The following is a 26,573-nucleotide window of genomic DNA, read 5'->3' on the forward strand; positions in this document are numbered from 1 at the left end:
GGACTGGGGTGGGAGGCTCTGGGAGGGTCTGGTGTGCCTTACACTCGCCTCTGGTGTGTAGCATATTGTCAGGCATTTAAACAAGGGGGTGAACATTCCAAGCCACGTGAACACCGCCTACACTTCAACATTACCTAATAGATGGGTCCCCTTCTTAGCCAGAAAGAGGTGGGAACGTGCTTGCTGTCCTGGAATGGGAATTACTGGCCGTCACTAGGATCGTTGGCCTGACCAAGCAGCAAGAGTGGGTGGGACTTGCACAGGAATATTGTCCACTTACCGTCAGCTCTTAAGAAACGCCACACATCTGCATGAATAGTCCCTTCCATAAACATAATTATCAACAAAACTGAAAACTGAGGTGATTGCCCTGCGTTACTCCACTGAAGCAAAGATGAAGAAACACTGGGTGTCAAACCAGAGCAAACCTTAGAGATGCTCTAGTTTCAGTCCTGTGTTTTCTAGATAAGGAAGGAAAGGGGTGGAGGATGTGGAGAAAGCCACGTGGGAAACAGAACACGGGTCTCCTGGCTATTCCTTCAGGGTCCCTTCCTCAGCAAACACCTCGGTCACAGTGGAACATGAACAAATGATTGTTTCTGTCTCTCATGACTGGAAAACTCCTAGAGTGCAGTCAAGGTATTAATAACATGAGGACTACAACCTTACCGTTTGCGTGTCTTTCCCACCGAGCTGTAGAAACCCTGGCTGTTAGGCTCTCCACGTGAAAGTAGCTCTCCCCTTCCATCGGCTCCCAGGCTAATTAATGACTTGTGGTGCCAGAACAGTTCTGGAAGTAGGATCCAGTGGGCACATGTCTGGTGCCATCTCTATGTCATTAGCCCTGCTATGAATATCGCTGCTCAGACTCTCAGAGACTCATTCCCAAGACAGGCACAATGACATGGAATTGAGGTCAGAATCAAACAAGATAGCACAGGAAGACCTTTTAGATAAGGACCTGGGATATATAAATGCTCTCTCCAGGTTGGTTAGTGCCAGTAATTAAGGCTATTTTTCTAATTCACCTCACTGACTAGTCGGTAAAAGCTTACAGACAAGAGTGACTTTTATTTATTACATGTTAAAATGCCTTTGAAATGCTTGGAAAGTCTTATTTTCTATCAATGGATTAGTCATCCCCTTTGTAATATCGATATGTGCTGTTAATATACTTAGAAAACCCTATTTTCATACACTTGTTCAAAGCTACACCTGCAAATGAATGTTTGTCTTACTCAACATTTCTCACTACTATGACCCATGAAGTCCCTCAACTTACTGCCCAAATGCCACTGGGAGGTGAAAGAGAAAGAGTGCACCTCCCCTAAAGAGTGTGTGTGTGTATGTGTGTGTGTAATGTATGGTGTACATGGTGTATATATTATGTGTGTGGTATATGTTCTGTGTTTTGTGTATGTAATGTGTGCATGGTATGTGATAAATGTGATGTGTGTGGTGAGTGTTCATATGTGTGATGTGTGTGCAAAGTATGTATGGTGTCCATGATATGTATGTCATATGTGTATATGTTGTGTGTAATGTGGGTGCAAAATGTGTGTGGTGTATGTGATGTGTGTGGTGTGTGTAAAGTGTGTGTGCTGTATGTGATGTGTGTGTAAATTGTATGTGGTATGTGTGATGTGTGTGATGTCTATGTAATGTGTGTGTGGTGTGTGTGTAGTGTGGTGTGTGTAATGGATGTTCACTGTGTATGCACATATGTACACACGCATATGCAGGGAGGAAAGGTAGTGGTAGAGGCAAGTGTATCCTTGCTTTGAAATCTCTTGTTTATATCTACAAACAAAAACGGTGTGTCTAGGTTGGTTTAAGATGAAATTCCACCATTGAGGACCATCTCACTCCCGTGACCCCGGCGCTCACCTCTGCTCCTTCCCTAGGGCTGAGCTCTAATATCCAGGGCTGAGCAGGGGTCAGGGACCCACAGCCAGACAGAGACTCAGCCTGAGAGGGGCCAGTGCCGGTGAGCCCACCTGGCAGCCAGCCATCAGCAGGCTGGGTTCTGGCTCACACCTGGTTCCCAGGTGAACCAGATAATGCCTACCTGGGAACCCTGAAAGCTTTCTTCTTCAAACACTGAGGAGAATGGTTGCTGGCCCTATCCCATCACCTCTGCCCCTGACACTGACAGAAGGAGTCACATAAGGAAGGCTGAGACGCGGATCCCGGCAGGGCCATAGGCCTGCACAGTCCACACTCTTTGCATGGGTCTGAAGGAGGGCAGCCACGCACCCCAAGATGCCGGCAGCTCCAGCAACAGGGCAGGTCTTGGAAGGAGGCCGTCCTATCCTGCTGCAGAGCCTGATTCGAGAGCATCAGTGACTGGCCAGTGTGACCACACAGCCAGGACCTCGCATTCCAGGACCTCGCAAGTCACCAGGCCCACAGGACTGGCCGCCACAGTCTCCCTGAATCTTACCCTTGAAGCACAAAGACCTTTCTGCACAAATGGAGAGCAGGACCTCGTAGCTCCTGTCACTGGCCCAGTCTGGGTAGTGTGGGTGGATTGGACACTACCCTCCCACCTGCAGACACAGCAATGCCATGACTAGTGAGGCAGTGTGAGGAGAAGGTCCCAACTACTCAACTACTACAAACTCCAGCTGCATATTGACCAGTCCGATGCTAGCCTGGGGACAGGGACACAGAGGAGGCAGATGCTGGCACCTCACACGGGCACCTGCACTCCAAGCAGGTGATAATACAGCGAGATGGCAGCCGGGGCCTTGCCCCAGCAAATACAGCCCAGGCATTGAACTTAATTCCGAAAGATGTATTTCACCTGGAAAATAAATGTTTAACAACAGCCATCTCTATATAGAAAAGCCTAATATATAAATTGTCCCCTCGGAGTTCAACCTGGAGACCGGGAGTTGGATCACTCACTATAACCTGAGCTGACCACCAGGGCTCGGTGCAGAACAAAGGAAGGACCCGGCCAGCAGCCAAAAGACCCTGATTGGCCCTGATTGCCGGCCAGGCCTAGGGAGGGACCCTACTCGTGCACAAATTTTGTGCACCAGGCCTCTAGTGATATATAAAATTCCACTCTTTCTCCCCAAAATCCCAGTTAGTCACTTACCAGATAGATTATCAGAGAGAAAGGGAGAGATGTATCCACCTGTTGTTCCTTACAGTATATTTGTTATAATTGTTCTGTTACTATTTTTTATTGTTAATTTTTTACTGGGCCTCATTTGTAAACTAAACTTTGTCATAATTAGGTATGTATAGAAAAGAACACGGTTGCCAAAACCGGTTTGGCTCAGTGGATAGAGCATCGGCTGAAAGGTCCCAAGTTCGATTCCTGTCAAGGGCATGTACCTTGGTTGCAGGCAAGTCCTCAGTAGGGGGTGTGCAGGAGGCAGCTGATCGATGTTTCTCTTTCATCGATGTTTCTAACTCTCTATCCCTCTCTCTTTCTCTCTGTGAAAAATCAATAAAAAATATATTTTAAAAAAAGAAAAGAAAAGAACATGTTATATATAGGATTTGTATTATCTGAGCTTTCAGGCAGCCACTGAGGTCTTGGAATGTACTCCCCACCAATAAGGGGGAACAACACTATTTTCTGATGTGTCAGGGCTTTCCCTGATCCTATTACACATGTTCCTTTAGTTCAACTTCATAATAAGTCAAGAGTTATTAAAACCCACATTTTCCATCTTAAAAATTGAGTGTGGGTAGTTTGAGATATTTGTCCAAGGTTATACCACACAGCCAGGACCTGTGACCTGCTCAGTCACAGATCCTGGCTGTGTGGTCACACTGGCCAGTCACTGATGCTCTTGGTACTTTCTCATTATTATTCTCCACTGCAGAGCCATGAGCAAGAGGGCTTTCCCCAGAGCCAATGGAGTGGCCACGGCCCTTCCTCCCATCCCCCCACTCCTGGTTCATGCTCAGCACCCCTTCAGAAACCAGCATGTGGACTGTGCTGGAGGGAGCTGGGCCCCCAATCTACTCACTTGCAAAACCCAGTGGGTAACATCGCCCCAGAGATTGGAGCTTATGTATCCAGGAGAAGGACCAGAGCTCTGCATTGTTATCAGTTATTAGATAGTGATCATTTTGGAAGGACGCTTCATGCCACCGTCTGATCATCGTGTCCAGGCCGTTGAAAACTAATAATGGCCATCGTCATTGGGTACTGAGTGTGCGGGAGAGAAGAGCCAGAAGCAATCTCAGGAGGGGAGGGGAAGTTCCCCACTGTGAGGGCTGTTGCTCCAAGATAAACCTTTCTACTTGAAAAGGCAGCCGAGGTCATCTGATACGCCAGCCGCCTTAATCACACGCGCGGCTCCCTCCATCCCCACATCGTGAGAAATCAATAAGAAATTAGAGCACCCAGCGAGTTTCAGGCAATCTGCTTGGAGCTTTTTGGTGGGGTTATTTATTTTTTTCCCCATCATTATGTTTAATCTGGGAAGCTGTGTGGTTAATCCGACCCACTGCCCTGGGCCCACATGGCGGAGCTCCTGGCTGCGGGACCCAGGCACATAATGACTCAGAGAGGGGCTGAGTCAGCACTCAATACCTGCAGGTAATTATTTCTACAAAATAGTCTGTGAGCGATGCCACCCACATCTAACTTATAGAAGGCTCAGGTTCACTCCTTTGACAGAATCACCATTACAGGCCTAACATTCTATAGACACAAACCACCAGGGGACACATAACAGAGCCGCCTTGCAATTTAGAGAACGGAGCCCATGCACAGTGGACGGTTCTGCAAACAGTCCTGACTTTCACCACCGCCAGGAGCATGGCGTGGGAGCTACCGGGGCTGGTGGCTGAGGCATCACCAAGAGCCCCTGAGCTGGAAGGACTCACAGCCCGGACTCAGAGAGGAGCCTTGCCCAGGGTGAAGCACCGCCCCGAGGCACCCGTTGGTACTTTCTCATTATTATTCTCCACTGCAGAGCCATGAACATGAGGGTATCTCCAGCTCCGGCCAGGATGAGAGAAAAGTGTTCAGCTTCCATTTATAAGCTGCGGGCTGACTGTAAAACTCACCCCCAGTTCCCACTTGCTTCACAAGAGAAAACTCATTGGCAACCTGCTGCCCAGCCCCCCGGAGCCCCTGAGATCTTGGTTCGAAGGGCTCAAGGGTGTTTCTGCGTGGGGTCCGACTCTGTGTGGGGTCCTGGCTCTGCCTCCTTGCCTCACACATCCACCCCCTAGAATGGCGGGCTATGTACTCTCAGCACTTCATCCCCTCCCAGAGGCGGGCATCCCTGTGAAGTGGCCAAGGAATGTGGCACTGTCTGTGCCCATACATTCACCTTCAGAGCAGCAAGACATTCCCAGGGTGAAATGGCATCTCGGCCAGTTATCCAGCTGGTCCGCCTCTCTGAGCCTCCGTTTCCACCCCTACAAAATGGTGCTGTGCCACCCACCACCGCGGAGATGGGAGGAATAAGAAAGGTGCTTGTGGGCTCGGTGGCCGGGAACTGCACAGTGGGACCATCATCTGGAGCGTTTCATAGGACACTGGGTCAGCATTCCAGCCTCTTCGCCAGGGACCCTGGTCCTGTGGTCCTGTGACGAGCCAAGCTGAGGGGTTCTAAATGGAACAGTTCCATTGGCAGAGTGGCCCAAGAATGCCAAGAGCCTGTCCAGAAAAGCTAAATCACTGCACACGTCCACCATGTATAGGTTGCAAGTGATGACTCTGCTTTTAACGCATTTCAATTTTTCTGCAAACGATTAAAACATCACAGATACAAATGAAGCCTCCACCTGGGCCCCCATTCCGTTCCCTCTTTGCCTCCCAGGAGGTTAGCATCTAAGCTTCACCACTGTCTGATCCCACAGACTACATGCAGAGCCTGTGTTGTCATAATTTATATCAATGGCCATCGCACTCTATGTATTACTTTGCAAGTTGCTTTTATCATGCAACGTTATGCCTCTGAACTTCCCCTACAATGAAACAGGTAAACCTAGCTCATCAACTGTGAGTGCTATTGAGCATTCCATCCTATGATCGCGCCACCATTCAGTTACCAGTCTGCACACAAGGCAGGCCTGCGTGGCTCTCAGTGCTGCCTGCAGCTGCTAGAAAGAAGGGGCCACCTGTGATTCGGTTTAGGGGGAGGCCTTAGGAGAGGGGGCCAGAGGGCCTGTGCTCGGCTGGTCTCAACCCCTCGCCATCTCAGCCACACTCAGAGCAGCAGGCGGGAGCCCGTGTGAGCTGGTCAGGCTGACCACATCCACACGCCATGTTCTCAGAAATGCAGGAGCCGCTCAGGGCTGAGTGTCCTCCCTCGTTCTGAGCAGTCGGCCCCACATTCAGGGAAGCTTAGTAACTCCTGTCAGCCTAGAAAGGGCTCCTGTGCACAGGCCCGTCCCCAGAGGTGTCTGTCTCCGGGCGCGATGAGACCCCTGGTCACCGCTGTCTGTTCTCGCCTCCAGGTACCAGCAGCGCAGACGTGAAGGAGAATCGAAATGTGAGCAACCTGGAGGCACGGCCGCTGCCCGCTGGCGACAGAGCCAGAGGCGGTGCGCCTGGCGTGAAGAGGAAAAGGCCTCTGGAGGAGGGCAACAGTGGCCACTTCTGCAAACTGCAGCTCCTCTGGAAGACGCTCTCGTGGTCGATGACGCCCAAGAACGCGCTGGTGCAGCTGCACGAGCTGCGGCCGGGCCTGCAGTACCGGATGGTGTCCCAGACCGGCCCGGTGCACGCGCCCGTCTTCGCGGTGGCGGTGGAGGTGAACGGGCTCACGTTCGAGGGCACGGGGCCCACCAAGAAGAAGGCCAAGATGCGGGCGGCCGAGTTGGCCCTGCGCTCCTTCGTGCAGTTCCCCAACGCCTGCCAGGCCCACCTGGCCATGGGCAGCAGCCCCAGCCGCTGCACGGACTTCACCTCCGACCAGGCCGACTTCCCCGACACGCTGTTCAAGCGGTTCGAGCCCTCGGCACCCAGCGCGGCCTTCCCGGGCCACCGCTCTGCTGAGCCCGAGCCGCTGTCCCCCGTCTGCCGGCGGGGACGGCTGCTGCGCAGCACGCTGGACCCGGCGGCCCCGGGCGAGAGGAACCCGGTGGTGGTGCTGAATCAGCTGCGCGCCGGCCTGCGCTACGTGTGCCTCTCGGAGCCCGCCGACAGGCAGCGGCCGCGCAGCTTCGTCATGGCCGTGAGCGTGGACGGCAGGATGTTTGAAGGCTCGGGACGCAGCAAGAAGCTGGCCAAGGGCCAGGCGGCACAGGCGGCCCTCCAGGCCCTCTTCGACATCCGGCTGCCCGGCCACGTGCCCAGCAGGAGCAAAAGTCACCTCCTGCCTCAGGTGAGAATTCTCAGGTAGCTCCCGGCAGGTGGCATCTCCCGGATGCTAGGAGACCAGGAGCTGGGACGGGCAGCAGGCAGCCCCCTGCTCCAGTCGCTGTAAGTAGAGAGCGCCCACTCGCACCTCTCCCAGAGCAGCCAGCTCAGCCCCGGCCCAGCCTCACCATGAGAGCGTTGGTCAGGCTTCAGGGGAGAGGATCATGTGCATATAAAGAAAGAACGTCGACATTCGGACTTAGCAGAGGGGCAGGGGAAGAGTGAAGTCAGGTGTTGTCTGTGGTGACACCAATGGCAGGAAACGAGGCGGGGACCAGGGCAGGGCCCGTCCCCAGATGGACCGACAGGGAAGGACAGCTGGTAGTGGCGTTCTGCCCTTCAGTGGCTTGGTTGCTGAGCCTTCTGCAGCAGGAGGACCGGAGGAGGTGAAATGCATGTGAGGTAGCAGTTTGGGTGGAGTGTCTCGCTGAGGAGGCTGGAGGAAGGGAAGCGAATGGGAATCATCGACTCAGTGATTTCACCCGGAGGCAGGGGCCTGAGCAGCAGGCGGGACGCCAGGTGCAGCCACACGGAGGGGCGGTCAGACGGTCCAACCCTCACCTGCGAGCAGAGGGCTCTGAACCAGGGCAGGCTGGGACCTGGTGTCAGCAGCCTCCCTCCGGCCCTTTCACACCAGTGACAGGTCTGCTTTCTCATGCCGGCTCACCTTTGCTCGTGCAAAAAACACTTTCATAGCGCCGCCCATGTGTTAGGAACGAGTCTTTCCCTTGTCCTTCCAAGCCTTGTAGCTGCTTGTATATGCAAATTACCTTTTGTCTTAGCCTTTTCGGAATTGCCTGTAGACATTACTAATGTATTAGAGGCAGGAAAGTATCTTTATTCATGTTGGTGTCAATTGTGGGGAGGAACATAGTTCAAATGCACTTAACGCTGTGCAGATAAGTCCCCGGTAACTGTCAGGTGTTGCTGCCATGGCTGTCCCGATCACCTGCCTCCCAGCCCCTGGGACAGAACCTGCTGTCACCTTGGGAAGCCTCGTATCAGTGGAAGGAGGCAGGGTGCCGCCCGGACCTCAGGGAGCCACAGCGAACAGACCTGACGCACAGGACAGATGCCTCGAGCTGAGTCACAGTGCTCAGTAAGTACTGATGGGCGGGGGTCCTCCGCTCACAGCTCATTGAGTGAGGGAGGGAGACCGTCCAACAAGAGCCCAATCAAGGGATGGCTGTTTCTCCTGCTACCTCTGCCCCCAATGCCGTCAGCCATTTTCACATATTTGTTGAACTTCTCGAGAGTGGGTTGAAGGGACTTAGGCCATCATCTTCATCGGTCTTGCCTTTCAGTTCACCCTCAAATAACACACACACCACGTAGAAACGGGGTATTTGCAAGAAGCGGGGGATTGAAGGTCCCTGAGCACCTCCTGCCAGAGGAATTCAGCCTCGTTTCTCCTTCCTGGCATCTCCATTTTACACTGTTTTCTCCCTTTTTCCTTCTGGTCCTGTTTCTCCGCTAGCTGGAGCCTAAGCTTGCCACCACGCCCAAGGAAGCCTCTATGCTCCCCAACAGCTGGATGATCGGGTGGCCCAAGGCCTCCGCATCCCCTGTCCTCTCACCTCCCTCCCCAGGAGGTCCCCTGCAGGGCTCGCCGTGGTGTGTCCCCTCGTCTTCTAGTCTGTCATTCCCTGGCATGGCCACCCCTTCAAGGGCCCTCACGGCCCCGCCTTTCCTGTTCAGTAAGAAACGTTCGTTCCCCCTTGTACCCACTCTCCGCCCGCCTACCCCAAACGAGCGTTGAGGGATGTCAGGGAGCTGCAGCCGAGACGCGTTCCTCTCGTGCCGTCACCCCCGAGCTCCCTCGGTGGAGGGGCCGGGCAGCACCGCTGCTTGGTAACAGCCGTTTGACCCCAGAAAGCAGCACATCTGTTAAAGCCGCGGCCGCCGAATCATTTCTCTCCAACAGCCTGCTGACCACCCGGCGGGATGATGGAGGGCTCGGAGCAGCGAGAGGGCGGAGGGCCATCCATCATGCCTGGGCACTGCCGTCCTCAGGCTCGTCACCATGCCCTCGGCCCAGCCCCGGGCTGGGTGGGGCCCAGGGGGTCAGGGGACCCAGGACCAGGCGTCACCAGCGGCTTCATTAAATTCGAATCCTGTCTCGCACACGGTCTGGTGCAGGGCCTGATCTTTACAGAGCAACTCCAAGAGTCCCTGTACAGGCAGCTCTGCTCCCCTGCTTGGCCCAACACTGTCTATACCGCAGGCGCCTAGGCCTGCCGGGCCTGCTGGCACCATGGCCCTGAGCTCCCTTGCCCAGTGCAGGACCCTCCGCCATCCTGCCTGGCTGCACTGTTAGCACCTGCTCGGGGACAGCACGTCGGACACCCTGTCCTGGCTGGGCTCCCAGAACCACCGTTGAAAGCAGGTGGTTCACACTCCCTGAAAGCAGGTCCCCCTCACCACTGACCATGGAGGACACTCCCCAAGGCTACCTGGGGGGAGGCAGACAGCGGACAATGGAGAGACGTAATTTCAGAAACTTGGGGACCGACACCAATATTTCATGGCCTTTGCCCCAAGTCCCGGGTTCTGCCCTACACAGGGAACGACAGGCCAAGCGTCTGGTTCTGACATTTGTATTGGTCACACGTGTACAGAAGCAAACGTGTCTGTACAGTGCTTTACCCAAAGGCTCGGTCTTGTGTGAACAAATCTCCAGAACCAGCTCTTGTGGTCACCTCTGTAGGGAAGTAATAAAATCAAGCAATGTTATCGCTTTAAGAAGTATTGAAAGGAAAAACGTTTTAAAAGTGACAGTGGCTAGGCTCATGCACGACATGCAGGAGGTGCTAGAGGAGAGTCAGGGACCTGCACCGTGGTTCTCAGGCAGGTGACTCAGGCGACCACACTGATAGGTAACCTGCCCTATAGAACCTCATCAGGGCTCCCGGCCTCGGCCCGGGGAGCAGGACCACGGCAGGACCAGCAGAGCAGGCTGGGCGCTTGCTCATCATCAAGACAATCCTGACTAAGCATCACTCCCAGCGCCCCTCAGGTGAAGCGGTCGGTGCCACCGCACTCGCCATCCAATCAGAGACTTTCTGGAAAGAGGGAAGCCGCCCCTCCTGCCAGGTAACGCTGGCAGTCTTTTCCAATCAACTTGTTTCCGCCTCGATTTTGGAAGAGTGACTTCTAAAGAATGATATTCTTGATAAAGATGAAGATCACAGGGCTTGGTTTCTTCAGGATTCTGGTTCTCACAATGAGGCTAGTTCTGCTCCTATGAGTTCACGAGATATGACTTCAGGTCTCGTAGCCAGATGCTGAGTCCAAGGCTTTATTTATTTTTTTAAACCGCAGTACGGATCTAACTGGGCAGGGTCTACACCGCTCACCCAATGCACCTGGAGGCAGCTGGGCTGAGCCCCTTAGACACTTTTATTCACCTGTAGAACTGTCTCCTCTGGCACAGAATTCCTCTAGTTTAACGAGATACTTGGGAGTAATCATAAGACCAAGTCAGATTACAAATGTCTATTTCCTGGAAGCGTCATCTTAAAATAAAAGAAGAAGAAAGCCACACGATTTACACCTTTCTGCTTCTTCATTTCCCAGTTCCTAGCATGAGAAAAGTTTAATTCATAACAGCATTCCATTCACCCAGAAAGGCATATCTCTCTGTTCCCTTGCCACGGAAACGGGTCGTTGGGGAGAATAGCACACATGTGATGGGAGTAAACAGAAAGTAAGGAAAAGTCAAGCTAACGCTACAAAGGGGGAGACATCATGAAGCACCACCTGTTTCTTCTAGGAGGGGCAGAAACCACGGGATTATGTAACTAATGTAAAGGAAACTATTTTTAATTTTCGGCATTTCGTAGTAAATTGGATCAGAACTCCTGCATTGGCCCCATTCCATGGAGTCCACCCCAGAATTAGCTGCCGAGTCAGATGGAGGACCGGCCCTTGCTCCATGCGTGCCAGCTGGGCTGCAGGCACTCACAGGATGGTTACGAAAACTCGGCTTCCTTCTTCCAAACACCAGGGTGCCCGGCTGCCTCTGGTCACTTGGCAGACTGCCTTTGTAATCTCATACTCCTGCTAATCTGCTCGCTCGGTAGACGCAGCACCCTAGCCATTGGAAAGCAGGCCTGTTCATTAATATTGCTGTAACAGGTTAGCAGTAGAGGGTCCTCGCATTCTCAATAAGCTTCAATGAAAAGTGATTTGATATGGAAGCCACACACACTGGGCCTCACACTGCCCTCCCCTAACCCGCCCCCCCCATGCCTAGGGCACCCTGGGACAGCGGCCGATGCCACAGTGACATCCCCTGCTCAGCCAGACCTTCACCGGGTCCCTGTTCCCTCAGAAGCACTGATGGCAGGAACGACAGTGACAGTATTACTTCCCTGTCATTACGCACAGAAATATCTTCCAAAACCCCTTCTTCATGAGGGTTTTTCAGGCTTTGTAGATGTACATTTATACAATACATATAAAGTGCAATATAATAAATATTTATACAATACACATTTACACAATGTATATACAAGATGCTCCTATAAATAGACTTTTTTTGTACCATGATATACAATGCACAATACACATTGATAGAGTAGCCTTACTATATCTGACTTCCTACTGAAACAAGTTTGGTGCCGTTTTGGTAAGAGCTAAATCTGTATTTAAGTCTGTGTGTGCTCAGTACTGGCTGGCATTTTCCCATGTAGTTAATATTTCTTAAGCAGAGACTATAAAGCAGGCTTTCCACTTGTCTCGTCATCCTGTAGCCGCGGTTCATGCTGGTGACGGTGGCGACTATGGGGAGGTTTTGTGGTTGTTGTTTTTTTAAATATATTTTATTGATTTTTTTACAGAGAGGAGGAGAGAGGGATAGAGAGCTAGAAACACCGATGAGAGAGAAACATCGACCAGCTGCCTCTTGCACATACCCCACTGAGGATGTGCCCACAACCAATGTACATGCCCTTGACTGGAATCAAACCTGGGACCTTTCAGTCCACAGACCAACGCTCTACCACTGAGTCAAATCGGTTTCGGCGATGGGGAGGTTTTATTAGGAGCTGATATTCTCCTGCTCACTGGGCCCCGTGTTGTGCTAGGTGCTTTACCTACAACAACACTTTCAGGCCTGGTAAACACCTGGGAGGGGCACACTCAGGCTCCCGTCACCCAGATGAGGACACTGAGGTGCGGGAAAGCTAAGGCCTCTGCCCAGAGTTCAGCTGGCAAGTGTGGGGCCGGGAGCACCATCAGGGAGCCCTCAGATATCAGCCTGCCTCTGCCCCAACTCCAGCCCCTGCACAGCCTCTTCAGGAGACGCAGTGCCATGTGACGGGGCACCGTGACAGTGACTCAAGGGTGCGTGTTGCTCATTCAAAACAAGGAACAAGAGGCGCTGACTAACTGAGAGGTCCCAGAGGTTGGCCATGATAGGAAAGGGAGCTCCCAGTGCCAGGGCCCCACTCCCACAGCTGAGTCCACAGATGGAACACCTGAGCTCAGGGTGGGGTGGACCTGGGGGCACATTCAGAACTCTCTGTCAGGGGGTCCCTCACTGGAAATGACCCCCCTGGGAGCCCGGGGTGGCTGGGAGCTTGCCAATGGCCCCCACACTGGGAGACCACCTCCGTCAGCACAGAACCTACCCATCTTTGTCGGGCTTTGTAGCACAGCCAGGTCCCCTCTTCCTCGGGGACACATTCTTACACTGAAAGGAGAGGGAAGGCCAATGGGAGAAAGCCAGCATGTAAAGGAGCCAGAGACAGTGAAGAAGACTGGCCAAGAGAGCGGGAGGGGTGCCTGGCAGTGGCAGGGTGCCAACGAGAGATGGGAAAGAAACGCAGGGAAGGGCGGGGTCCAAGTTTGCCGTTTGCAACATCTTGGAAGGGCCTTGTCCCAGCAGTAACCTCATCCTCTATGCTGTCCTGGGCTGTGGGGACATATTGCTATTTGCATCTGGTCTCTGGCCTCTGCTCCCCCCAAGGCCCCAGGAGTCCCACAGGGAGGCCAGCTGCCTGTAAAGAGACCCCAATTCTCAGGATGGAGCGGAGAGCTCCCTGTGGTGCTGACTGGCTGAGCAGCCCTACAGCTGCTCCCTCTCCATCAAGCATGTCAAACTCAAAGGCTAACTCAGGCCAAATAAACAAGGCATGTAGCCCGCAGGCCGCAAGTTTGACACGCTTGATCTACATGGGTGATGCATGGTGCACTGTGCATGCTGGGTCCAAGAGGGGGAACTGGAACCTGGCTCCTCCTTGTCTCTGTTTTTCCTAGGCCTCACATTCCAAACTCTTGTCCAAAGGTGAGTTCTGCTTCCCCGGGAAACAGGAGGCAAGAGAATAGTGGGGTGCAGGGGGTGTCCTGGGTGAGAGCAAGTGAGGTCTGTGACTCATGCAGGCCGGAGCAGGGTTGTGTGGAAGGGCCTCCAGCCACGATGCAGAGGCCATGTCTGGGCTAGGCCACGAGGCGGCACAAGCTCCGGCCACAGGGACAGGCGGCCGGCTGCAGGTGCAGCATGGCTGGGCAGCTGCTGCTGGCACCCCTGCGGGCCTGAGGGCACTTTGCTGGGCGCCTGCCCAGTGCTCGCCCTGCAGGGGCAGGGCCTTCTCGGGAGTCAGAGCTCTGCTCCCACAGGCCCGCGTGGGGAACCCACAGCCCAGACCCTGTTCCCTTCCCAAGGAAACGTGAGCAAACCAGGCAGCGGTGATGCCGTGAGAAGCATGGAGGCCGGCTTTAGTTCCCTGGAGCTTTTAGACTCTCAGGAACTGCAAGGAATGTTCTTCCCATCAGACTATCAGGTAGTCACTCCCACCAACCACCATGAGCGCCCTGGGGCCATATGCAACCTCTGTCTATCTGTCTATCTCTCTGTCTCTCTCTCTCTCTCTGTCTCTGTCTCTGTATCTTTCTCTCTGTATCTCACTCTGTCTCTATTTCTCTGTATCTCTGTCTCTCTCTCTGTGTCTCTCTCTCTCTGTCTCTCTCTCCATATCTCTGTCTCTATCTGTCTCTCTGTGTATCTCTTTCTCACTGTCTCAGTCTCTCTGTCTCTATTTCTCTGTGCCTCTGTCTCTCTGATCTCTGTTTCTCTGTATCTCTCTATCTCTGTTTCTCTGTCTCTGTCTCTCTGTCTCTCTCTGTATCTCTGTCTCTTTCTCTCTCTCTCTGTATCTCTGTCTCTCTGTATCGTTGTCTCTGTCTCTTTCTGTCTTTGTCTTTGTCTCTGTCTCTGCCCCTCCCTTCACTTTTCCACCCTCGCTTTTCAATCACTCGGAATTGATTCAGTCCCCCTTTCAGCCATCCTGGTGCACATACAGTAGCAGTATACAGGGGTGGGCAAAAGTAGGTTCACAGCTGTAGTATGTGAAACAGTTTATTTTGTATCATATATTTTTTCCATATGAACAACTGTAAATCTACTTTTGCCCACCCCTGCATTGGGTGCTCTGCATAGATGTGATTCTACGTAAGTGCAGTGTCAGTGGGTATGTATGCAGCAGGTACTATGTGCTGGGCCTGACAGGAGTGCCTCCAGGATGACCCAGGTTCTGGCAGAGAACGAGCAGACGATCTGAGCATAGACGTCGTGTCCTAGGCTTTGTGATCTGTGTGTTTGCATTTCCGTCTCGGGAAACTGACAGGTCACAAGACTCCCATCCTGGGTCAGGGGGTGAACGTGGTCATGGGAGGTGGGAGTTGGCATGGCCTCCCATGTCAGGCCTCCTGCGCCCTCACTCACTGTGGGGCCACACCCCTTCCTCTCGGTGCCTCCTTTCCTGGCCTGTAAAGTGAGGTGATCATGAAAGCGTTTACCTTGTAGAGTGGAAGAATGAAATGGTTAATATAGGCAAACTGCTTAAAATAGCACTTGGCTCAGGGAACTCCCCTAAGTGTTTGTCATTCTTACTCCAGGCATGCCGGCTGTGGGCATGGGGCACAGGTGGACACACAGGTCATTGGGAGGAGGCAGGGCAAATGCTCCAAGAAACACTTAGATTCGCTCCTCTAGCCCCATTGGAGGGGGCAGGGGAGAGAGTGGGAGGGGGTGCATCTTTAGAATACCAACGGGGGGCTCAGGCTGACTGGGGAGGTGGGACCTGGGGCCTCGGCTGCCCTTAGCCACACTAAGAGTCCCTCAAGCTTGTTTGCTTTCTGCCGTCATGCTCCAAGCAGATAGAAGCTGGTGCGAGAGGCCCATATGCCAGCACACGATGTACAACACGGGCTCAATATGCTAGCAGCCACTTGCTGTATAACATTTTTAAGAGTAACACACACAAACACGCCATCATGTTGACACGCAATCTGTAGCTTTCTGTCCAAAACCAGAGCTTGTATTTTCTCACACCAGCCGTGTTTTCCATTACAGTGTAGTCTCCCAAACCAAAGGAAGCACTGGGGACAGCAGCAGGCGGAGGAAGCTGAGGTGATCCAGCCATCTATGCTGGTTGTGGCTGTCCCCAGGCCCTACCACCTCCCAGGCCTGGAACCTCCAGAGGGCCCGGAAACTAGTGCCCCCGGGAGGACAAGGCATCAGCTACAGGGACCTGTGCTGTGAAAATGGCGTCGCAGGCACAGTGTGGGAAAGTGAAGGGTGGGGGAATCTGCTGAAACCAGGGAAGAAGAAAAGCCTCCCCAGATGCTGGGACAGCGTGAGGAAAGGCCGAGGAGGGTGTGTGTCACAGCGCAGGGCCGAGCTGGCAGTGCCTGCTGGAAGGAGAGGCATCAGCAGCTGCGGGGAGGCCTGGGTCTTCCCAGAGGAGTTGTTTGCAGCTGAGGGAGCCCCTAAGGAATCCTGTGGCCGGGAGAGGCCTGGGAGGGGTGGCGGGCGAGGGGTGGGGATGGAGAGGAGTGGGACAGAGACTGCAGTGTGGTTTTAGGCTGTCGAGTTTTAGAAACCCGAGGGACAGCCGGGTTAAATCCAGCTCCACCTCATACAGCTGGGGGCCCTTGAGCACCTCACTCCAAACCTCTGCGTGTCCTGGTCTGTGAGATGGGCAGCTTCTCCACAGGAGGAGGGGCTGAGCACCTCTGAGGCCAAGGGCAGTGACCTGGGAAGGCTGAGTGACCGACATCCATGTCTCCTGTCCTGTGACTCTGTCTTTGGTTCAGCCAGGAAGTCAGACGATGGTAGCACCTTAGAACCACAGACCCAGCCCCTCATTGGATAGGGAAGGCCCAGGGCCTGTGGAAGGGGGAGACTTGCCCCAGGACGGGGATGAGCAGGTGGGAGAAGCAGGGTGGTACCTTGCTTGTTTCACGACATGAGGTTTCCTCCTGCAAAACTTGGATTTTAGGAGGAGGTTTCAGTGACTTCGCAGGAAGAAAAGCCCTGAGTTAACTCTGTATAGACCCCATGTCTAGTAAGCCTAGAGGCATCTTTATCCAAAATTCTACTTTGCACTTCTGATTCCAAGGATATAATAACTCCAGCAGCCTGTGCCTGGACATCATGCAGACAGCACCCTTCTCTGTCTGAACCAAGACCCACAAATCGAAGAAAACCAAAATTCTGACCCATGTGGAGAACACAGCGAACTGAAACCCTGTATTGGCAGAAACACATTTCTTAAATCTGACCTCTTTTCCCAGTTGACTTCTCACCCAGTTGAGATGGAGGCGCCAGGTAGACAGGGATCAGGATGTCAGCTGGTTTCTGATGGAGATGCTGAACCCGGCTCAGGTGCCCTGAGGACAGGCTTCCTAACCCCAACTGTGCCAGGTTCCTACCAGTCACAGGTGTAGCTGGACACCGCAGGCACTTCTCCACCCAGCCCAGACCTGCCCAGGGCATCGCGAGCACGGCCTCTACAGCTCTGCGACCCCGGAGAGAATGAGGGAACACCAGGCCCCGAAGACCCCAGTCTGATGAGTCACTCTCCTTCACCCAGAAGCCCAAACCATAGGGCTGTTTAATGAGTAAATGAGACATCCTGGCACATTTCGCTGTGGGAAGTAATGCCGTAGGACAGGTGGTTTTCTGGATGATGCCAATTGAATTCTAGACCACTGTGCTTGGGGCCACAAAACTCGTGAAGGCTGACAAGCCCATGGATGATGTGCTCTCTTTCCAATTGGCGGTCGGTGTCCTAACTCGCTCAGGAACCCGCGTTAGAACGCAAGAGAGCAAAAGTGATGCCACAGAATAGCTTCAAAACACCACGGTATATGTCAAAGGTAGATCATCCCAAGCCTTTGTGTTTTGTTGTTGGGGATACTTTTTGCGCTCTGCACTCGACCTCCGGTAGGTGGGTGCCGGTCGTAGATGAGCATCCCCTCTGTCTTAGCAGGAGGACAACCTGTGGGGACAGAACCTGCTCAGCTCAAGATGATAAAAGCTCTCTTTCTTACTGAAAGGACTGATTTGGAAATTATTCAAACTTTGGCACCAATCTACTCTGAATGGGACCCGCTGATATTTTTTCATTGGTCTGTGTTAATCCCTTTTGTAATCACCGCAGGTGGGAGAAGGGAGGCAGACAAGAAAGGGAGACCAACCAGAGCGCAGCCCATGGTCTGTTAGAGGGGCTTCGCAAACTCTTAAGCGACAGAGGCTCTGAGGACCCCACACAAAAGTAGCGGTTGGCAGGAACGGGATCCAAAAGGGTGGCCTCTGCCTTCTCCTCTAAGAGCTGAGTCAGTAGAAGGGAAGGGAGGTGTTTTGTGGCTGTCACTGTGTCATGGCTGTTTCAGACTCAAATCTTGTCCACATTTCCAGTAGGGGAGCCTGTTAGCTCTCCAGAAAAGCTGCTGTGGGCTGGGCAGGGGGCCAGGCTGCAGTCAGGGCTGCACAGGGCTGCACTATAAGGCATCCAACCAAGAATCAGAAAGGATTGCAGGAGAGGAATGCTGCCTCAAATCCAGAGCACAGGTCCCTGCAGAGACTCTGGCGACTGGAATGTGGAAGTGAGTTATGACTGAAGTGGACATCAGTGTGAGTGAGCTGGCAAGCAGCCTCTGAACCCTGCAAAGGAGCAGAGAGACCATCCACCATCTGGCACCACTGGCTGCAGGAGCAAAGGAAGCTACCAATTTGTCCTCTTCCATCTGAGAAATCCCTCACCGCACCTCTCCATTCCCCCACGCCGGAATTTCAGGAGCCATCCAGAGACCAGGACTTTTATTAAAGGAACCCACCCCGTTCTCGTGGAAGCCATCCCACATGGAAAACTCACACAGTTTTTAAAATCTGTATCATTCTAGACAAAAATCATTCTGATTTTCTTGTTTTAGTACTTCCCCTATACAGTAGAGAGTTACTAGGGTGGAAGTGGTGAGGAGAAAGAGGGAATGGCTAAAGCAAAACATTTTCTTTGAAAGCAATTAGAAGAGAAATTGGAAATGGGGAAAGAATGATACAAATAAAGTTTTTTCTGAAATGCAGTTCTTAGGGAGCAAAAGCAGCGAACTGGCTGACAGAACATTGAAACTGTGCAGCTCCAGGCAGCTAACTTTGGACGGGATGATTTAAGTATGCAGGGTTGGCGTGGGCAGTGGCCCGTGATGAAGTGCTCACCAGCCTGCAGGACTAAAAGGAGAAATGACTGTCACGTTGTCAATCCACTTCCTGTTCCCAACACAAACGCCCCAGAGTTGGGAGCAGTGGTTCTCCCACATGTTTCTCCATGTGGGCCTGCCTCACTGACTGTTTCTCCTTTAGAATAGATGGTTGTGTTCAGGACACACAATAAGGTGTGTAATGATTCCGGTTCTCTGTGCAGAGCACAGTGGCCACACTAAGTGACAAGGCAGAGCAAAGGCAGTCCTAGCAGAAAGCACTGTGTGCGGTGTCACAGCACATGGAACTGACAAGACCCGGGACACCGGGATTGGACTGTGCCTGAGACATAAACTCCACAATTACACTTCTTCATGAGTAAGGGGCTCTTTTTATAGTCTGACTGATCATCTTGGAAGATTTTATTATTCACTCCCTTAAGGTCTCCTGGGAGTTGAAAATTGGAATTAAATGCAATGAAATTGATATAGTAAGATGGTATGGATAATCACAATGACCTAAGGAAAAATTAGTGACATAATTCCACTCTAAGCCTTCCACTCACCTCCATGACAATGATGAGGAGATGGGTGGGGGGAGGGAGGGACAGTAAACTCCTGCCTGCACACAGGCTGCATGGCGTCAAAGAAACCAGACCACTGGCCTAGCACCAGGCAATTCACAACCCCTCCTCCCACCCCCCTCATTCACCTGTCACAGGAATCGTGTCTACCTGTCCATTCCCTTCAGTGACACAGGTATGCCATTAGTTTGTAGAGAGAGTCAGAATCCTGAGTGGATATCACTCGGGTCATTGTGTCTTTCCCAATCCATGTTTTTATGGCCAAGTGTTGGAATCTAATTTGTAGACAAGTACACACACACACACACACACACACACACACACACGGGTGCACTCATTAACATAGACTATGTGGCTGTACTTTATACTTCTTTCCCAGTAATTAACAACTTTGTAAAAGTCAATATTTGGTTATACATAAAACTCACACAGCAAATCTTAACATACAAAAAAGAGACCATTTTCTTTGAATTCATTCTACAGTCGCCCAGGCCCTCAGGTTCCTGCTGGCTCATGCCTCAGGCACCTTCTGCTGCCAGCTCAACTCTGCTTCCCTGGGAAGAGGAGAGAAGCGGGGGACAAGGCCGAGGAGATGGTGTGTGCCATAGAAAGGCCACTGCCACGGAGAATCGCTGATGAAGACCAGAAGTAACGAGCTGAACCTTCCTGACAGTAATTCTTCCCAGCACTGAGGACCGTCATAAAACTCCTCCTGACAGCCCTCGGTGGACAAGAAGTGTAATATGTTCTACAGAGAACTTCTGTGGTCTCCTGGGGGTGAGCAGACACAGGAAATGGCCTTTACTGGAGGAACACCTTGTAATTCAGAAGCAGCTGAACCTAAATGGAGTTGCAAAGGTCACTCTTATTTTATAACAGGAAGAAATATCCAAGGAACCTTCAAATCCTTCATTCCTCTTCCACAGCCATGTAGTACTCATGCATCATAATATGAAATTATCTGCCTTTCTACAGCAAGGATATTTATTTAATAAATATTTGGGGGTTCCAACAATGTAATAAGAATCTCAAGGGATGCAAAGATGTGCAAGAATTCACTAATGTCAGTTAAATGCTTAAAGCATTAGACACGTGTTTAAAACACTAAGGAAACATTTGGAATCCTGTAACAGAGAGGAATAGACAGAAGTGCTCCAGCCATGAAGACAGAAGAGACACAATTCAGAGATGGAAGATGCTGACGAGGCCTCAGCATACCAGCAGACAGCAGCTGCGTGTTGCTGAAGGATGCCCAGGACCAAACCAGAGACGGGCAGACCTACATTACCACCATTTGTCCACCAACCAGATCTGAAATATCATGGCTGACATGTATGCATAAGGAACTATTTGACATTGAAATTGGGATTCAAAAGAACTGTTGGCCCAGAAGGGAACTCACTACAGCCTGATTCATTTGCCTTGCAGCATAACCATTGTGGCTTGTCTCAGTTTAGGTTCTTACAAGGGTATTTTTTGGATCACATGATCTCACACATCTAGAGGAAATAATGAACAACATAAACTGATTAACAAAAACAGACCCAGAGAAAGAGAAGCAGCGATCAGACTCTCAAACCTCAGAGGGAAAGTAAGGGAGGGTGGGGGTAAGGGGAAGAGATCAACCAAAGGACTTGTTTGCATGCATATGTGCCTAGCCAGTGGCCATGGACAACAGGGGGGTGGGGGCATATGTAGGAAGGGGTTTGGGATGGGAATGGGGGGATAAGGACAATTATGTGAGACCATAATCAATAAAATAAATAAAATAAAAAAAGTAAAACACTAAGGAAACAAAGGTAAATCTGATAAAGCTCATTAAGAAACTCACGGTGAGCATGAGATGCAGACCTGAAAATAATCGCCTGACAATGAGATAATCACCTTCCTGGAGGAGCTACTACATCCCATAAGGATTGTGTCTGATTATTTCAAAGTGAGTAACATTTTAAATGTGTTACAGAATCCAGTTGTGTGAACTCCCCCTGAAGTGAACAGCCTAGGGTACAGCAAAGAAATTTTGAAATGAATTTGTGCTGAATTTTTGCATTCCATAAATTTGAATGTTTTTATGTTGGAGTTTCTTAAAATGGGGGACACGTTTAGAAATCAGTGAACTTTAAAAACAAATTATTTTTGAATAAGGGCTAATTATGTTTTCATTTGTTATGAAGATATATGGAAACATTCTATGAATGGTCATATTAACCACAATAGCCAAATATGAACACACATTTAGCACCATTCAAGTCCAAATTCAGTGTGAAGGCACTTGGAAGGCAGTTTATTTGTGATGTAAACATATCTCTGACTTGTTTGCATGAAATAGGATTAACCAAGCAGTGAGCTAGTCACAAAAACAATGAGATAATCAAGATGTGCAAATTTTGCTTTGCTGACTTTTGAAATCTGAGAAAAGTGACAGTGTTTCTTACTTAGGCAGGAACTTATTTATTCTTATTTAAAATATATAAAATTTTCCTTGCCTAGCCAGTGTAGCTCAGCGGTTGAGCATCAGCTCAGGAACCAAGAGGCCACTGATTCAATTTCCCATCAGGGCATAGGCCCAAGTTACAGGCTCAAACCCCGGTGGGGAACATGCAGGAGGCAGTCAATTAATGATATTTCTCTTTCATCAATGTTTCTATCTTTCCATCTCTCCCCCTTCCTCTCTCTAAAAAATCAATAAAACATTTTTAAAAGAAACACAAAATTTATATTTAAACATAAAATAAAAACGTTCCTTAAGGTTTGAAAAGACATGAATGACTTCTAAAGTTTATTCATAGCTCAATTAATGGGTTGCAAACAGTCAGGCCTACTTGTAAAGAGACTGGTTCCATGGATTTATCCATTCATCTATCCATCCACCCATTCATCCATCCACCCATTTATCCACCCATCCATCCATCCATCTATCCATCCATCCATGTATCCATCTATCCACCTACCCATCCATCCATCTATCCATCCACCCATACATCCATCTATCCATCCACCCATCTGTCTGTCCATCCAACCAAACATGCAACTATCCATTTTACAAATACTTAATGAGCAGTACTCTTTCTGAGGTCATGTGCCAGGTTCTAGGAATACACAAGGATGAATAAGATAAAATCCTTGCCCTGGAGAATTGCTTGGTCAACAGCTTCCCAAATTGTGGCCAAATAACTTCCTGCAGAAGCTCTGCCTGGGTATCCTATTCAAAAACACAGATACTGGGCACCAGCCCTAGACTTGCCAAATCAGAATACCTTGGGCTGCATGTTTAACAAATATCTTAAATTATTCTTAGTTGTGCTAAAATTTCAGAGTTAAACTCTGGGGAAGATTTGAAATGAAAACAAATAATTACATTTCATTGTGCTGCTATAGAGATGTGTTAAGAGTTTGGTAAAAGCAGAGGAAAGAGGGCTAACTCAGACTCCACGAAATAAAGACCCTTTGTTAGCGATAGATAACACAGCTTGGCTCCTCCACACAAGAGCTGCACAAAGAAATTCCACACACCCTGTAAAAATGCAAATGGTAAAATAGGAAGTTAATTTTAACTCAATACAAATGTGTTTGGCTTTGTGGAACAACTTTTCTTATCAAAGAAAAGCTCTAATACCCAAGAAATAACCCACCTTGAGATCTTAACGATTCATTTATTAAAGTGGTAAATCTTAATAAAATAAAATAAAAACCCTATGGAAGTATCCAAATTGGCAGATGTGAATCACATCTATAACTGTATACAGACATACACCTGTATAAATTGTGCGTGCAGATGCAAGGACATATTCTTAACTCTCCTGAAGCACACTTCTCATTAAGAATTACAGAGGATGGATCTGAAGCTCACTTATGACAGCTTCAGAGATTACTGCTGATGGCTGGTGCCCAGCACAGCAATCAAGGCATTTGACAAAGTATTTTCAAGTGTACATCACCCCAAAGAGGACCTGATCTTTCATACTACATGTCGTCAACTAATTTATCAATAAGAAACTGATCACCTATTTGCTGGATGTCTGATGTGCACCCCCTCAAGAGCACACATTTCCCTCTTCCTCTAGAACGTTCTCCATTCACGGCTGATGTAACGAGGTGATGCAGCCAATGGTCTCTCTTGTCTTGGTCTCTCCCATCCAAAGGTGAAAGGCACATTCTCACAGAAAAAAACTGTCATTGTGCTTCCGGTCTCATTGTTCCTACTTGTTCCAATAACCTAATGTATAAGCATTTCCATTATGAGGTTATCTGCATTTGTGGAAAGAGCACTGGCCTCCAATTGTTTGTTTGTTTGTTTGTTTGTTTGTTTGTTTGTTTTAAATATATTTGTGTGGATTTCAGAGAGGAAGAGAAAGAGAGATAGAGATAGAACCATCAATGATGAGAGAAAATCATCTATTGGCTGCCTCCTCTATGCCCCCCACTCTGGACCGATCCTGCAACCCAGGGATGTGTCCTGACCGGGCATTGAACTGTGACCTCCTGGTTCATAGGTCAACGCTCAACCACTGGGCCACACTGACAAGGCAGGTGTCATTTATTTCATCTGGTTGGTGACAGAGGGAGCAGGTTTTGTATTGGAATTGGGCTGCCCTGGTGCCCTTTGCATCCGTGATGGCGGTAGCATCGCCAGTATCGCGGGGAAGCCTGAGTGTGCAGGAGAGACAGTGAGGAGCTGACCTCCAGCAGCAGGTCTTCCCAAATCCAATTTTTGCAAAGCATCAGCTCCTCCTGGTGCAACGTCTCCCTTGCACCTGCTAGACTCTGGTCTGCAGCTGGTGACTTGCCTCCCTCTCTTCCCCAGCCATCACCTTTCTTTCTTTTTTTTAATATATTTTATTGATTTTACACAGAGAGGAATTGAGAGGGACAGAGAGTTAGAAACATCTATGAGAGAGAATCATCGATCAGCTGCCTCTTGCACACCCCCTACTGGGGAGGTGCCCACAACCAAGGTACATGCCCTTGACCGAAATCGAACCCGGGACCTTTCAGTCCACAGGCTGACGCTCTATCCACTGAGCCAAACCGGTCCTGGCCAGCCATCACCTTTCTACCAACACACACATTTCTGTGTTCCTGATCTCCTCTCTGCTAATCGCACACTTTCCCTATTTATGAGAACTATGTCTTAGCATGATGAGAAGAATACACTGAGATAGAAGGATAATTGTCTTCTGAGGCCAACCCCCTCTGAGATACGCTGGACTGGTCAACACCACGTGAGCAGGCAGTCTGCACAGGGGTGGGGCCCAAGGACTTAGGAGTCCACAGTCCCAGTCAGAATCATGGCTTTGCCCTGTGACACTCTGTGTGACATTGGGCACATTGCTATGCACTCTGTTCTGTAAGGTCGGGGATGTAGGAGGCCCACTTCTTAGGGCTGTGGGAGGGCAAATGAAAGTGCCTTATTCACAGGAGGATGCAACATCCTGCCCAGGATGCAATGCCAGTCGCCTAGCTATTGTGTAATATCAGATAACTCCAACGTAAGCCATTATGGCATCAAGTTAATCACAACCAAGGGAATAGTTAGTAAAAATTGAGTATACTTAGCTAAGCCTGGGGCACTTCTAATGAGCTTGGCAACTGAATGAGAAACGGATCAAGCACTTTCTGTTAATGAGCTTAGGGACTTGAGTTCTGGGCTGGTCACTTGCCATTGGAGTTAGGCATGGGTTCCCTGCAAGCAGTTTTGCGCTGTCAACAAATGCAGCTGCTAGTAGGTTCCTGGGTTTTTCTTACCTATTTTTGAGGACAGGGAGGGAGGTGGTGGAGGGGAGGTGGGAGGAAGGATCAATAACCCAAAATCTATGCTGCAGTAAAAAAAGAAGGAATTCTTACCATTTGCCAACAGCATGGATGGAATTGGAGAGCATTATGCTAAGCGAAATAAGTCAGTCAGATAAAGATAACTATCATATGATTTCACTCATATATGGAATATAATGAACTATATAAACTGATGAACAAAAACATATCCAGAGACAGAGAAGCATCAATCAGACCATCAAATGTCAGAGGGAAGGTAGGGGAGGGTGGGGGTAAGGGGAAGAGATCAACCAAAGAACTGTATGCATGCATATAAGCCTAACCAATGGACACAGACACTAGGGGGGTGAGGACATGAGTAGGGTGTGGGGGACAATGGGGGAATAAGGACACATATGTAATACCTAGTCAATAAAGTAGGAAAAAGAATGTTGGAAAGGCAAAAAAATAAAATAAATAATCCAAATCTAGAGAGAGGGGAAAATATCAAATGTGCTTCCCAATGAATCAGATCATTTATTTTAACTTAATAAGTCAACTTATCAAAACAAATTATTTGAAAGTTTGGGGAATTTTTTTTTTCCTCAAATGAATTGATAGTCCTATCTGAAGTCACTTAACCAGTCAGCTGTTTCTGTATTGACTAGGTAGTATCACAGAAGCAAAATTATAGACATTTACAAATGACAAGGAGAGATGGCTAGAAGGCTTTATTGCTTAACTTTGTGTTATATTTCTTTCTTATATTTCTTTCCTCCACCCTCAGTGGGCAAGCATCTGTGCTATCTTGAAGTCCCTTGAATTCTGTGTCAAAATATCAAAAATACAGCATTCTTTGTTGGAAGGATTTTTGTTAATCAGCCAAAGGTATTTCACATCTGTCAGATGTCTAAAAACTATGCTGGTTAAAAAGCATTTTCATCCTTGCCTGTTTGTAGATTCAGGATTTTTAACTCACAATTACATGTGTATACTCAGAGGAAAAGGAGGGGCCATTCTGAGTCAGATTAGAGCCACGTCTTATAGCCTAGCTGACAGTCGTAAGTTATGAAACTAACTAGAGGCCTGAAATATTTCCAGTGATGGGTCCACAGTCAATTAGCTTAGTGTGGTAAAGTCTCCAGAGTATGGAATGGATAGATGGTTCACTGGGATTAAAAAAAAAAAAAAGAAAGAAAGAAAATCTAGAACTTTTAAAACTTTATATTTAATATCATCCTATATAATAAAAAGCTATAATAATATGCACATTGTCCCCTCATGAGTTTGACGGACCAAGAGTTCAACCGCTCACTAAGACATGTGTTGACCTACCGGGGTTCTTGTTCCAACATTAAGAAGGGTTCAACAATCTGGAGAAAGGCTGTGTACAGATTAAGTAGGAGTCC

General features: G+C 49.8%; 1 protein-coding gene across 1 annotated transcript in view; it reads left to right on the forward strand.

The window, feature by feature from the left end:
• ADARB2 (adenosine deaminase RNA specific B2 (inactive)) overlaps window positions 1-26,573 on the forward strand; it is a 412,641-nt gene that overhangs the window by 272,388 nt on the left and 113,680 nt on the right. Inside the window, exon 3 of the mRNA XM_045588781.1 lies at window positions 6,442-7,310. Within this exon, the coding sequence (XP_045444737.1) occupies window positions 6,442-7,310 (869 nt within the window). The remainder of the gene's footprint in view (window positions 1-6,441; window positions 7,311-26,573) is intronic.

This window comes from Pipistrellus kuhlii, unplaced genomic scaffold (assembly GCF_014108245.1).
Source record: "Pipistrellus kuhlii isolate mPipKuh1 unplaced genomic scaffold, mPipKuh1.p scaffold_m20_p_1, whole genome shotgun sequence".
Lineage (NCBI taxonomy): Eukaryota > Metazoa > Chordata > Mammalia > Chiroptera > Vespertilionidae > Pipistrellus > Pipistrellus kuhlii.